We start from the raw sequence: 16,087 nt of genomic DNA, 5'->3' as shown, positions 1-16,087 counted from the left end.
CATTAGAGACAGCTGTCATTAGAGACAAATGCTATAAGAGACAGCTTTCAATAGAGACAAATGCCATTAGAGACTGCTGTCAATAGAGACGAATGCCTGTGAGACAGCTGTCATACGAGACAAATGTCATACGAGACAAATGCCATGAGAGACAGCTGTCATTAGAGATAAATGTCATAAGAGAGAACTGTCATTAGAGACAACATTGATTAGAGACAAATGCCAAAAGAGACAAATGCCATTAGCGACATTATTCGTTTGACACAAATGCCATAAGAGTCAGCTGTTATTAGAGACACTTGTCATAAGAGACAGCTGTCATTAGAGACAACTGTTATTAGAGACAACTGTCAGTGTGCCAGCTAAAACAGTGGTGTCAAAGTTGATTTATTCTATCCGTGCGGTTTATAACAGTACAGTGCATTTTCTCCTATACATGGGGAATGCATATTCGTTGACAGGTAATTGTAAAGAGGAAAAACGTATGAAAGACAGACAGTGACGGCTAGGGAAGAAGAGAATGATAAGAAGTGAACAGAAAGGGGGACGGGTAATTGTAACGGGCTCAAATTCACACTACCACGCACACAGTTAGAACACACTATTTGATTGTAGCGCACACGGTTAACACCCCCTAAGTTAACAATTTGGACATATGAGTGTAGCGCATACGGTTAACGCACAATAGGTTAACAACCTAGACATATGAGTGTAGCGCACACGGTTAACGCACAATAAATTAACCACTTAGACATATGAGTGTAGCGCACACGGTTAACGCACAATAAGTTAACAACTTAGACATATGAGTGTAGCGCACACGGTTAACGCACAATAAGTTAACAACTTAGACATATGAGTGTAGCGCACACGGTTAACGCACAATAAGTTAACAACCTAGACATATGAGTGTAGCGCACACGGTTAACGCACAATAAGTTAACAACCTAGACATATGAGTGTAGCGCACACGGTTAACGCACAATAGGTTAACAACCTAGACATATGAGTGTAGCGCACACGGTTAACGCACAATAAATTAACCACTTAGACATATGAGTGTAGCGCACACGGTTAACGCACAATAAGTTAACAACTTAGACATATGAGTGTAGCGCACACGGTTAACGCACAATAAGTTAACCACTTAGACATATGAGTGTAGCGCACACGGTTAACGCACAATAGGTTAACAACTTAGACATATGAGTGTAGCGCACACGGTTAACGCACAATAAGTTAACAACTTAGACATATGAGTGTAGCGCACACGGTTAACGCACAATAAGTTAACAACTTAGACATATGAGTGTAGCGCACACGGTTAACGCACAATAAATTAACCACTTAGACATATGAGTGTAGCGCACACGGTTAACGCACAATAAGTTAACAACTTAGACATATGAGTGTAGCGCACACGGTTAACGCACAATAAGTTAACAACTTAGACATATGAGTGTAGCGCACACGGGTAACGCGCAATAAGTTAACAACTTGGACATATGAGTGTAGCGCAAACAGTTAACACAAATTAACAATTGAGTGTTGAACACTCATAAAAAAGCAGAGTCACATGTACTTTGTTCCTTCTGAATATGCAATGATAACATCAGTTGAACCCTGTAACGTTTAATTAGCGAGTATTCAAGAAAAGTCAGAAATCAATATAATATTCGTCTCAGATGAAATACAGTGCAGAACAAAATTAGAAAAATAACGACATTAATAGACAATGTTTCGAGATAATACATACAAGTATGCTGCAGTTGACAACAACCCATATTACTTCAGTTTTTGTTCTTTTTATTGGTATTTTTATTCGAGTATTTTGTGTCGTTTTCTCGAGCGTTGTTTGTGCTTTTTTGCTGTTTAAAATTCAAACATTGTAAAGATGAGATTTAGTAAGAAAACTATCCCAGGTATTTTTTTTATTGATAATTGTTTTTCTCCTTTTCTATGGAGTCGACGCCTTAGTTCGACAGCGTGTACGTGATCTTGTTTATCAGGTGTCGTCATATAAAGATTAGTGACGTCATTTTTCGCCACGGTTGTTGGGAAGCTTCAAGGATTGACCAAGCATTGTGAATAATTGTGGCCACCTTTATGGGATTAACCATAGTTGTTTTGTCAGACATAGATTTCAGTCTTACATATACTTTTAAAGGGACTATTTCAGGGTTTGTAAAAATCACCTTTTACGTATTTTTTATTACGAAATTAAATGTGGCCAATCATAAGGAGTGCTCAAATATTGTCTTTGAAGTCCACGATTTTGAAAACTTTAGTAACGTGATTCAACAAAAGGTTGTATCATGATTGGTTGATTGACATTATCACGTGATGCTACTAATGTATTCAATAAGGTTAAAATATTCATCAGATAACTATTAGTCATTGGCTATATCGGCGTGGGTTCGCTCTATATCACAACCGGGTTTTTCTGCAATTTCGATTTCGAAGTATAATATTTTCATAATACAAGTGCTTTTAGACGCATTGGCGGGAAAACTAATTTTTGGTGCCTATACAAGAGCGAGTCCCTTTCAACTCGCTACAAAATGTTGATACAACCACACTTACAGTGAAACTCACTAGTACATTGGACCGAGATAGCTAGACTTGCATGCAAGTCTGATGTATCCGCACTTTTTATAGGCTTTTAAAAACTGCAAAGTAAATGCCAACATATTTTGCCATGTTAGTCTGTGAGGATTCCGTGCAAATAATCCAGCAATGTTTCTAAATCATTAGTGCTTTATTGTCGAGAGCAATAAAAACACTAGTTGACATTCCCAACATTAAAATGAAATAAGTCGGTGCTCCATCTTTTGTGTTTCCTTTGACAAAGTCACGTTACTAGGCAGAAAGTAAGATCTCTATGGAGTCACGTACAGGTTGTCGAGATCTCGGATCTACTCACCGCAGAGAAGGGCATTTAAACAAACAAGATGGCAGGATGGCTTTGTCAAAAGCCATTACCTTAATGAGAGCATACTATCTGAAAAATATCATGTTGATGTGGGGTTAATTGAACGGTTGATTTACAGATTAGGTCGGAGGTGTGGTTAAAAGTATTTCTGCGCACACATTAGTCAAATATAAAACGTATTGTTGGGGTTACCAGATAGTATCCGGACACCGATGTATGGGCTCTTCTTTATCACATTGGTATTGGATATGATATATGGACTGCAATCAACTTATTAAAAAAAATATTTTTGGAAGGAAAATTACTTCTATTGATACTAATGTGTTATGTGTGTGTTTAAGTGTTTGGGTGTAATTGCCCAAACTTCTTAAACAAGTCTTAGTCCCTTATTACAAGCCCATGCTATGCACACTTTTTTGCCCTGGTATATTTTTTGTACTAATAACTATACACACTCCCTGCATGTGACTTTGATTTGGCAATGTGTCAGTCAATGAGGTTGTATTCTAAGTAAGTAAGATGAACTGAAGAAATATCTTAATGTTTAAAAAGGGCTCGTTCGCTATGCTCACTCCGCCCATACTTAATTAATAATTATTAAGTTTTTACTTCATGTCATTTTATTATTACTTAAATATATCACGACCGACTCTAACTCGAATTATTCCTTAAGAGCGTCGAACTTACAAACAGGTCCCTCATAGCAAAAGCACACTCGATATATAACATATTTTTTTATCAATAATGAATAATATCAGTTTTAAAATACTCTTTTCCTTTCTTTCAATTTGATTATAATTAAACAGTTAAATTGTAGATTATGGATTTGTGTATTTGTTCCGTGTGTCACGCGCAGTGTTGCAGAAGAAGAACAATTGCAACATCATTTCTCAATTGTAACAGTCTGTTCGGCGTCGCTAATCTACCTTTGATGTTCAATGAGTCAGATCATGAGTTCTGTTTATATGCTTTATAATTTGGGTTACTTTTCCTTCTCGCCTTAAAAGTTTTCCCTGCAGATATGATAATATATGATGAGTCTGTTAAAAGTAATGGTTATATAAAGCAACAATAACTTATACGACGAGAAACCCTCGTTTGTATTGATAGATCATTGCTTTAAATGTTATATAACCAATGTAACATAACACATGTCTGGAAAGTACTTTTGGCCCATTATTCACCTATATCATATGTAAGGTGAGAATGTGTTTTATCATAATAGTCGATCTAAACCCAGGGGATAGCTTTATTTTTGAGCATAACTATATATCAAATTACATATATGTATGTCAACGTACATGGTTACATATATGTCCGCCTACATGAATCCATCTACATAACTTACAGCTTTTCTTTGTTTGTTCGCCATTGAAATCGCTGTATTGCGTAAGAAATTTGATAATGATTCCTCATAAATTGCCTTGATATTTAGACAATACACGTCAGCTTTTATTCCTGTTTGCGGCCTACGTGATCAAACTCAACTGACTTCGTGAAAAAATAGGTCAAACGAACAAATCACTACACTCGATACCCTCGAGTGCGATATATTCCATAAATCTACATTACATACTGTGCGTAAGGTATGATATACAACATCGTCGGACCCCCGATACACAGTACGCTATACTTCGTTGTGTATGCAGTGTAACGGAAGAAAGATACGATGGTTGCCGACGATGGATAAACAATAAATTTTGAATTTAATTAAATTTAGTATAACTCATATATAATAACTTAAGTTTATATTCTTTTTTAGCATCCTAAGTACCTAGTATTTGATTTTCCTTTTAACATAATTAGAAACACATCAACAGAAACAGTGTATTTAGAAATGTCGGGGCATTACGTCACTGCACGACCTCTTGAACCGTTCAAAAGGTGGGTAGGTGAGATTAACGACGCGTCATTACATCATGATAATGGCGTCAAATGAACTGTTATGATATCAAAAACTTCACTGTCATTGGCTACTCGATACACCGAAGCATATTTAAGCTCCATCAGCGTCACTCTTATGGCATAACTATTGATAAAGGACGGAACGGGGCACCATCTTACACGTTTTGCTTTAAACATCAAATAATTCTCTTCGCTTTCGAATACAAAGTAAGACGGAGTGTTACATGTTTTGTATGATATTGGCTTTAGTTTTAATCATTGTAATATGGACTTGGAATAATAAGTACATTACTAGGACGGTAATACTAGGATTGAACATATTATGTTTATGAAGGGGTTCAGGTACACACTAAGAAGGGCGACTGTTGTAAAGTGCTTATTGTTTTACCTTTGTTGGCGCATATGTAGTTTTAATTGGGGTGAGTTAAGGACGTACAAAAAATCGCTTGGTAGAAAATTGAACTACTTTTTTTATGGCATCATCTTTCTGTTCAATCGTGATTTTTTGTGCCATTTTTTCCATGCTAGGTTGTCAAAGATGGTGAATTTCGTAATTTTTTTTAAAGTGATTAATAAAATTACGGGAAATATAGTGGACTATTTTAACTTCACGTAGATTATTAGTTATAGAATAATACGTGGTTGACTATGGCTTTCATTGATGATTGTCCCAGTGGGAAGAAAAATTTCCCCAGGGGTTATTTTTTCACTGGGGCAACTATCAACCGAAAGCCATGGTCAACCATTTCTTATCCTGTATAATACATATGTTTCGTTATTTGTCAATGATTAGAACCGGTTTTTAAAATTTAATTGTAGAACAACATAGCGTTTGGCCAGCAGGAAGCCTAGGAGGTAAACATATAAGACATAACAAATTGGAGTTGTATGGCATAAACTATTAAAATTAACGAGTAATTGGCAATTTAAATAGCAAACCATTCTCACGTGTTTTCGGAATTAGACGTCTATATTTCCATTCTTCAAATATTTCTTGTTTTAAGGTCGGCTAAAATTTTGACGTTCATTTCAATGTGTGAGCACAACTAGGCCATTAGGGTCGATAAAGCCTAGGAGCAGTTTCATGAGAATCTCTGATTGAAGGACCCTATTCATTATGCTTGAATCATTAACATTTTTTAGCAGAAAAAGAAAAACAAAACGTTTAAACAAAACATGTGCTTGTCTCACTACTGTTTGACCTTTACCGAATATAAACATTCGGTACGGTTTCTGGTAGTACTCGTAACTGGAACATGCAATGTGTCATTAACGGTAAAACTTATTTCGCTTTCTTGGCACCGATAGTTCCGTTTAAATCCCTTAAAGCTGCACTCTCACAGATATACTGTTTTAACAACTTCTTTATTTTTTGTCTTGGAAAGAGCAACATTTTGCGTAAATATCTGCAGACCAACGATAAAAGATTGCTGACAAAAGTTTAGCTCGCGGATTTTCATATTTCCGTTAGAAAGTAAATAGTTTATGGCCTAAACCGTTACTAACGGTTTAAGAAAAATGCATAAAACATCAAATTTTAAACTTAAATATAAAAATCTGTGATCTACTTTTTGTCAGCAGTCTTATAGAACTGGTTTCCATGCATTTTCGCAAAAGTTGGCTCGTTCCAAGGCGAAAAATTTAAGTTGTCAAAACGTGGAATCTGTGAGAGTGCAAACTTTAAAGTCTTTGCTTGAATAAATGTTTGCCTACCAGGTATTCGTCGGCCATTTTTATTTTCGTGAAAACAGGGTAGTGGTGCACGTGCTCGTCTTCGTCGGGCAATTACGCTATGATCGCTCTCACGTGCCTTGATTATCTCATAGGTGGAAACGATAATCATTTCTCGAGGGAACGAAGTTCTATAGTTAAATTTTATAGTCAGAAGTTCTAGAGCTATATATAGTAACATTCGTTTTATAAACGTTTAACCATGAACAAGACACAGAAGTAATGATTATCTTTACCTATCTGATTATCTGGGAGATGAATTATCTGTGTTAATTTGATAAATTTAAGCTATGCACCTATTATCCGGCCACACTGACCGATACTCCCCTCTTATATATTTCCCTCTTTATAATTATGCGCACTGCATCTATTTTCAGATTATGAAGACAGTAGAAACCCTGTCAATTTTCGTCGCCATCATTTTGGTCACGTGGTCATCAGGGGATGGTGCCCCGCAATGGCGCCCACAGGGCAGGTTTGGCAAGCGCTTCAGTAGCTCAAGATCCAGCGATATCATGGCGGCACTATCCTCAAATACTTGTAAGTATAACAGCCTGGGGGCGTCTAATCAAGACTCAGAGGAGTGATTTCATACCTACATGTAGGAGAGATTTCCAACGATACTAACGCATTGTAAAAAACCTCTTCTATGAGCGAAAGCACCCCTTTCTCGATAAAACAGCTCCACATTCTCCATTCATTTACAAGAATTACAAATAAATGCATTGAGGTTTTGTATATTTATATACGCTTGACCTGTGAGACCTTGTGTGTTTGGCTCATTGTAAGATGGTATTTTTTGTTGGAGTTTGTCCGTGTAGTTTCGTTACATTACTATCAGGTTTTAGAAAACCACGAAAAACAAAAACACGAATTCTTAAAGGGCCAACACTCTTTCAAATATTCACGGATTCTGACATAACCTTTAAAATGATACATAACTTGAAAACATATACAAGAAAACACACACAACATTTAACGTTGTTATTGATTCCAGTTGAATAATATAGTTTACGCTTGAATGTTTTAACTTTCCGGAATACTCGGTACGTTGGTTGTTTTATATGTCATAACTACCATATATGTATGGTTTGGAGTATTTCACTGATATACTTGGAAAGCCTGAAAGCAACGCAAAGTCAGTCAAAGCTACTTGCATTAGTATCATTTCATAAACTAATCAGTAAATGACCAAAAGTCACTTCTGTAAGACATTGCTTGTTAATATTATATAAATTTACAATTAGTGAAATATTTTCCCCATGTCATAAATTCCATTTTTTTCATGAAACTTTAACAGTTTTTTTTCTACAGGATATCTTAGTTACATGTTAGTATAATAGAACTTTAGCAAGAAAAAACACAACAACATTTTTTTTTCTACAGGATATGTAAACATGTTCCGAATGTTTTTCTGCATTGCGTCTTAGGCTATTGTGAATATGAGTCATCTTGGGTAAAACACTTTGTCATTTTGTAAACTGTTTAGAAACTTGTTTCACTGATCTTAATTTAAATCTTAAATGATAAAATGTGTCATCTAGTGTCAAAAATTAGGTCTCTGGGACTTATATTTTAGTGAAAAAAGATGATGTTTTTTTCATAAAACGTTCATTTTTCTTCGCACAAATGGAACACTTTCTGTTGATCTTCATGAAATTTCAGGTTATTTGTATAAACGGTATCTCTGATACATATAAATGTGGGTCTTCTTGGTTAAAAACTAGGTCACACGCTCAAATCTTAGATTTGCAAAACTGCATCGTCAAATAAAAAAGGCTTCTATAATGCGGCGTTGCCGCATTGGCGTCTTGTTTTCACATGACACATTTGTATATTTGCTTGTATGAAGATGAGCTTGTAATGATTAAGTCTAATAAAACTTATATCGACAGTCTCAAAAACATTTAGAGTAAATGATCTTAAGAAACGTGTTCTCTTAATCGCTGATACGGCCAAATGACGAAACCAATGCTTTTATAATATATCTATTTTTTGTAAGATAAAAATGACTAAAACAGTCTTAGAATATGAAATGTCGTACAACAGTGGCACAAAAAGGAACGACGTTTCACCGGAATAGCGTAGTGTAATAGCGCATTAAAACCCTGATCCTTTCTAAAACAGTCCCATAATCAGCAATTCATGTAGATTAACAGCTTTTATATAAAGACACAATCCAGATGTTATACCACTGTCTGCCTGGTAATGGATACTCAACCTCACACAAACGTACTACAGAACCCCAACCTCACACTAATGTACTACAGAACCCCAACCTCACACTTATGTACTCCAGAACCTCAACCTCACACCAATGTACTCCAGAACCTCAACCTCACACTAATGTACGCCAGAACCTCAACCTCACACCAATGTACTCCAGAACCTCAACCTCACACTAATGTACTCCAGAACCTCAACCTCACACTAATATACTCCATAATCTTAACCTCACACTAATGTACTGAAGAACCTCAACCTCACACTAATGTACTCCAGAACCTTAACCGCACACTAATGTACGCCAGAACTTCAACCTCACATTAATGTACTCAAGAACCTCGACCTCACACTAATGTACTCCAGAACCACAACCTCACACTACTGAGCTCCTTAACCTCAAACTCACACTAATGAACTCGATAATTTCAACCTCACACCAATGTACTCCAGAACCTCAATCTCACACTTATGTACTCCAGAACCCCAACCTCACACTAATGTACTGAAGAACCTCAACCTCACACTAATGTACTACAGAACCTTAACCGCACACTAATGTACGCCAGAACCTCAACCTCACATTAATGTACTCAAGAAACTCAACCCCACACTAATGTACTCCAGAAACTCAACCTCACACTAATGAACTCCAGAAACTCAACCTCACACTAATGAACTCCAGAAACTCAACCTCACAATAATGAACTCCAGAAAATCAACCCCACACTAATGAACTCCAGAAACTCAACCCCACACTAATATACTCCAGAAATTCAACCCAACACTAATGTACTCCAGAAACTCAACCCCACACTAATGTACTCCAGAAACTCAACCCCACACTAATGTACTCCAGAAACTCAACCTCACACTAATATACTCCAGAAACTCAACCCCACACTAATGTACTCCAGAAACTCAACCTCACACTAATGAACTCCAGAAACTCAAACACAAAGCCCTCAGACGCGACCATGGACAAATATATGTTCCACTAACAATAATTCACCTCAAGCAATAGTGTCGTATATACATGTACTCCTTTTAGGCATAGCTCGTATTTAATGACATATAACATTAAACTTAAGAAACGGTTATAATTGAATAGTCGCATGTGGTATTGTTAACGCACTTTTGTATTATGTGTTATGGACAAAAGGCTTTTATTTCCAGGTCACTAGCTCATTGTTATGTTTTGATATGTTATGTATTTTTGTTATTTATGTCGGAAAATAGCCCATTGAGCAAATGTTTCTTATCATCATATACCCGACCTTAAGTAAAGATTCTTGTATCTTGTATCTCTGGCGTATACCTCTTTCTAGTAGCACACGGTGTCATTTCGCCGTGTTGGAAATAATTTCAAATAAATATCTGTAAGGCCACTACTTTTATATAAATTCGTTTACAAAACCGGCGGATCTAATTTTCCGAAAAGTACAAAAAAAAAAAAAAAAAAAAAAAAAATGAATTTCACTTCTTTTTCAAATTTATTTTCCCGACCATATTGAGTTTGGTGCGAAACGACAAAACCCGAATAGATAAGAGTACGAATGCAGTATGTTATGGCAGCGCCATTGGCAATGGCGGAATTGACGATAGCAGTCATTCTTTGACATAATTAATTAAAATATGCAGGAGTTGTTAAAAAAGCAATAGCAATAAACATTGGCAATATTTAACAGCCGACACAAACAATAACTGTCACGTGATTGTTGTTTTTCCCCCGCCAATTTAGGTCATGAAAATATTGTTGTTTATAGATAAAAAAATAAAAGTGTCAGCAGCTGCCATCGAATAAGTAGACACAAATATCTGTAAATTATGTGTGAGAAAAACATTTTATAACATTTTATGGTTAAATATAAAAAAACAGTGCACTAAGTGTGAGTGGTGAAATCGAAAGTAAAATTTCTAAGTTGACACCGGTGACCTAGTTTCACAAGTTCGGTCGGTGGTATTTATGGATTTTAAATCAGAGAATGGTTTGGAAATATTTGTCATTGAGTCAATGTAAAGCTTGTGTTTATTCTAGATTTCATGTTTTTTCATGTTTGGGTTAATTGTAGAGTAAAAACAATGAAAGAGTTGAACACATGTGTCAATGACATTTACTAATGCCGGGAGTTTTGTGCAAAACATTTAGATAAAACAACACGGAAAACTATTTTGAATAAGTCCATTTCAATTTGTAATGAAATTTATATTTCACTATAAATGAGATTTGTTGTTGTAACCAGCTCTTTAACCAGCTCAACAGATTCACTCTTTAAAATGAAAAAAAAAAAAAAAAAAAAAAAAAAAAAAAAAAAAAAAAACAAGCATGAAGTATAGATGCCCTGTGAACGCATGTATACATGTAACACAAAAATGGCGGAGTTGGGAGAAGATGAAAATATCTGATACATAATTATGGATTTCTCTGTCAGTTTGCTGTCATTGGTACATAAAGTTAAGTCACATGCTAGATTTATTATTTTGCTTTTTGATTTTTATGTACTGATGTGATCATTTGCTGCAAGATATGAATTTGAAATGGATTTGGTGAACAACCCATGGTAAATATCCCGGTCCGAAAATATCCGGACTTAGCATGGATCGGGTTACACACAACTAGGACCCGGCATGGTAAAGGGTATTAACACTCAAATCTAGGTCTAGTTTGGTTTTTAGGTTTTCAGAAATTGTTTTTACAATATTAAAGCTCAAATGTCTTCATAAAATGTTACTTCCTTATTTGGTAATTATTTATCTTTATTGACATTTCCAATATTGAAATGACAGAAACAATGTTTAGAAAATGTAAAGTATTGTCTTAATACAGTGCAATTTTTGTGTATTTTAATGCGTAAAATTCGCCTTCTCTTTTTTTCAATTTAATATTGGTCAGTTTTTAAGTGTTCTGCATTCTCTTTTGCTTAAGCTTACCCTTAAAGCTGAACAAATGTCTTGCTGAGTGATATTCAATGTATCTTTGAAAAAAAAGTGTAGTTTATAAATGTCAACATGTTTTATAGTCAATTTCATCGCTGTTTTATATGCACAGTATGTAAGATTTAAACTGTGTGTTGATTAGAACTTTGAAATTTTGAGTGTATTAAAACACGCATTAATAGCAGTTTAAAAATTTAAAATGTTAAGTAAATGATATAGACTTTCAATGATTTTATGTTGTTCTCTGATTTTCACCCTTTAAGAGTATGTTTTGTGACTTTTTTCCCTTTTTTTTCGACCACCCGGTGGACATTTTTTCCCAAAATTCTTGTAAACCAAAAGATAAAAAATGAGTGGCCTAATCGCGGTATTCTGTTATTTAAGTTGCACTATCACAGATTGAACGTTTTGACAACTTTTTTTGTTGTCTTGGAAACCGATTATATAAGACTGCTGAAAATAAAAGAAGATCGCAGATTTTTATATTTAAGTTCAAAAATTTATGTTTTATGCATTTTTCTTAAACCTTTAGTAACGGTGTAAGCCATAAAACATTAATTTTCGAACGGAAATATGAAAATCTGTGATCTGATCTTTTGTCGGCAATTTTTTATCATTTTGCAGATATTCACGCAAAAAATTGCTCTTTGCAATACAAAAAATAATAAAAAAGTTTTAAAAACGGTAAATCTGTGAGAGTGCAAGTTTAACAAGAACATTATACAACTAACCTCAAATTAAACCATTGATTTTACCTGGTGTAGGTATAATATGTCACTTGTTAGCAGTACAAGGGCTGAATAGTAAAAAAAAAATATTAAAGTTATTAGATCGCTTCTGATATAATCGCGTTTCGCCTGATTTAAAGACACATGCACAGGTGTTACTTGTAGTTCTCGTTGAAATAGTTCAAATGTAGTTCTATGGCCGCAGATATTGGCATTCCCACGCCTTTGCATGAGAAAGCTCATTTTGTTGGAAAGTCCCTAGATGAGGCATTTAGTTCTGTTTTACCCCATTCGCTGCGTAATTGATCTATGTCGCTTTAGTTCCGGTAGGAGTGTTAAGCAGACGACATTGTTAAAACAAAACCATTGATTTCTAACAGAACACAACTGTTTTTACTTCAAAACTCGAGGTTTTCGTTGTATTAATAGTTTGCAAATGGAAGCGGAACTAGTTAACGCCGGATGTCGTTTCTCCAGTAGAGATCCATTAATTGTGAACATTCCTTGTTTTGCGCGACCGATCTGAGGATTGCATCCTTTTAAACTACAGATCAGACAGTTGTTTCAATTATGTGGCAAGATTTACGTGAGCTCAAAGAGAAATGAAATAACTGTCTTTAGTAATTTCCGATAAAAAGTCAAAAGATGAAACCGATGAGTATGTCCATAATTTCGGGATGAAAGTATCCATGGTTTGTCTTTGATGGCTGTTTGTATTAGGACTTTAACGTAACAACCGTGCTTCTGATTAAGTGCGAAATAAAAAAATATACAATTTGTAAGGTGGAGTATCCATAAACAATTTTAAACCCGAGTTAACTCGTTCCAAGCCGCCAGCCCGAGTAAACTCGTCCCCACCCGTCACACCGAGTAAACTCGTCCCCACCCGTCACACCGAGTAAACTCGTCCCCACCCCCCACCCCGAGTAAACTCTTCCCCAGCCGTCACTCCGAGTGAAATCGTCCCTAGCCCTCACCCGAGTGAACTCGTCCCCACCCGTTACACCGAGTAAACTCGTCCCGAGCCGTCACCCCGAGTGAACTCGTCCCCAGCCGTCACCCGTGTGAACTCGTTTTCAGCCAGCACACCGAGTAAACTCGTCCCCAGCCGTCACATCGAGTAACCTCGTCCCGAGCCGTCACCACAACTGAACTCGTCCCCGGCCGTCACCCGAGTGAACTCGTCCCCAGTCGTCACACCGAGTAAACTCGTCCCCAGCCATCACACCGAGAAAACTCGTCCCCAGCCGTAGCCCCGAATGGAATCGTCCCCAGCCGTCACACCGAGTAAACTCGTCCCCAGCCATCACACCGAGAGAACTCGTTCCCAGCCGTCATCCCGAGTGAAATCGTCCCCAGCCCTCACCCGAGTGAACTCGTCCCCAACCGTCACCCCGTGTAAACTCGTCCCTTGCCGTCACCCCGAGTTGAACTCGTCCCCAGCCACCACCCCGAGTGAACTTGTGTCCAGCCGCTAACCCCAACATACGTTTTTGATCTTTGTCTGTCGTGTTTTAATGCGTTTCATTTGCTTAAATTTCAGTTCCAGACAGCGATGAACAGCTAGAGCCATATTTCATGGACAATTCAGACATAGACTTTGTTAACAGCAATACATTTGAAAACATGTTTGGATCAAATTCACAAAACGGGCGCCCTTCCTCCGTGCCCTCGGGCTTTTCATCTCGATTGCCCTTCGTCAGCTCCCGAATATGCATAGAAACATCATTACCAGGAGTCTTTAAATGTCATAGGTTTGTACGACTTTCTATCGTTTATTTGGCTACCGGGCTTGTCCGTGAGTTTCCTGTGTAATATTGTATCAAATAAACTACATTGTACATTTATAGCTTTTAATGTTTGCATTCAAACTACAAGTACTGATTTAATCAATCAGCTTCGACCCAAAGCCCTGGGGAAAGAACTACTTTAATGATGGTTGTTTAATTGAGAGATATACAATAGCCAGGTGCGTTTACCTGATTTTACGTTAGAGGGGGGAATTTTTTGGTGCAACTTAGGACGTGGGCCCCCTGTCCACAGCAACTACAAAAGGGGGCAGATGTCGAGGAGGGGGTAGGTGGCGGGGGGGGCAGATGTTGGGGGGGGGTTAGGTCGCGGGGGGCAGATGTCAGGGGAGAGGGTTAGGTGGCGCGGGATGGGGGTGTCGGTTGCTCCTCCCCGCTAGTGATAGAAACGTAATTATTATGCCTCTGTTTATATGAACTACTTGATGTATAAACTCCCATAGGTGGCAGGCTATCTGATCTTTGTTAAAACGCTTTTAATCATATGTAGTCGCGGCATCGCTTTTGATGAAAAGATAAATATGATTCTTAAAAATAACATTATTCCATTAAAGTGAAACCGCAATTTTCGTACATGAAACGTGCTGTACATTAAATTCTGAGTATTTTCCCACGCACCATTTACTTTAATAATGGAACTGAATTTGTTTTATAGAATAATGGATGTAATGGATTCGATCATTGTTTCACGACAGTGAACGTGTGCACTGTTAACAATTGTGTTTCAGGAAGGGCCAAACAGAAAGTACAATGGTCACGTTACAAGACGATTGATCATCATCCTTGGCGCCATGGACAAGCGCGTTACCATGGCACCTGGAGCAAGCGCGTTACCAATGCTCGTATCGAGAATTACAAGACCACCACCTCGAGAACCGTTACCATCGCTACAATAGACAATAACTCTACATAAAAAACATTTCTAGAACAATGTTGTTTCGATTATCGAACTAGGAATTAAAAATGATGAATTGATAATTTGTACTTGAATAAAAATACATTAAAAATTTACAACACCACTGAGTAGTTTTGGTGAATCGGTTAAGAAATACTGGTAAGGGGATATAGGTAGTATTATTTGTCTTAACGTTCTGATATGCATACAAAAGAGAGATTGAAAACCCAGACGAAAGCAATGGCTATTTTAAGAAGCCATATATTAGCGTTTACGATCACCAAAGGAATTCAATAATGTTTTCACTGCATATATTCTGCTGTCAAAAAGTTGCCTTTCATTATATTTCAATTGAAAATATCAGACGCATGTTATTAATTTCATTGTATGAACATATCTAAATAACTACTAAATGCTTTCATTTCTCAACAATTATATTACTATGTTGCCTACGTGTACAAAATCACAGCAGCTCCTGTACAGAAGTATTCTACCCTCACTAATATTCGACCTAAACTCTTTAAACATCGTGCATGACAAGACGGCAAAGGATTGGAAATAGATGCAGTTTCGACCAGCTCGCATTACATAATGTTACAAATATGGAACGCCAAAACTGTCAAATGTTGTGAGATTTATGCTATTATCTTTAACTGCCATGCTATTACATGTATGTCTAACTGCCATGCTATTATGTCTAACTGCCATGCTATTATGTCTAACTGCCATGCTATTATGTCTCATATGTCTAACTGCCATGCTATTATGTCTAACTGCCATGCTATTATGTCTAACTGCCATGCTATTACATGTATGTCTAACTGCCATGCTATTATGTCTAACTGCCATGCTATTATGTCTAAAGCCATGCTATTATGTCTAAAGCCATGCTATTATGTCTAACTGCCATGCTATTACATGTATGTCT

The 16,087-nt window shown here is 36.8% G+C and overlaps 1 protein-coding gene across 1 annotated transcript in view; it reads left to right on the top strand.

The window, feature by feature from the left end:
- Nucleotides 1–15,273, top strand: part of LOC128233397 (uncharacterized) — a 39,808-nt gene extending 24,535 nt beyond the window's left edge. The window contains exons 2-4 of the mRNA XM_052947058.1: nucleotides 6,946–7,108; nucleotides 14,000–14,210; nucleotides 14,993–15,273. Coding sequence (XP_052803018.1) covers nucleotides 6,946–7,108; nucleotides 14,000–14,210; nucleotides 14,993–15,038 — 420 coding nt within the window. The 3' untranslated portion in view covers nucleotides 15,039–15,273. The remainder of the gene's footprint in view (nucleotides 1–6,945; nucleotides 7,109–13,999; nucleotides 14,211–14,992) is intronic.
- Nucleotides 15,274–16,087: the final 814 nt, after the last annotated feature.

Source organism: Mya arenaria, chromosome 5 (assembly GCF_026914265.1).
Source record: "Mya arenaria isolate MELC-2E11 chromosome 5, ASM2691426v1".
NCBI classification, from domain to species: domain Eukaryota; kingdom Metazoa; phylum Mollusca; class Bivalvia; order Myida; family Myidae; genus Mya; species Mya arenaria.
Note: the sequence above shows the minus strand (reverse complement) of the source record. Positions and strands in the feature narration are given on the sequence as shown.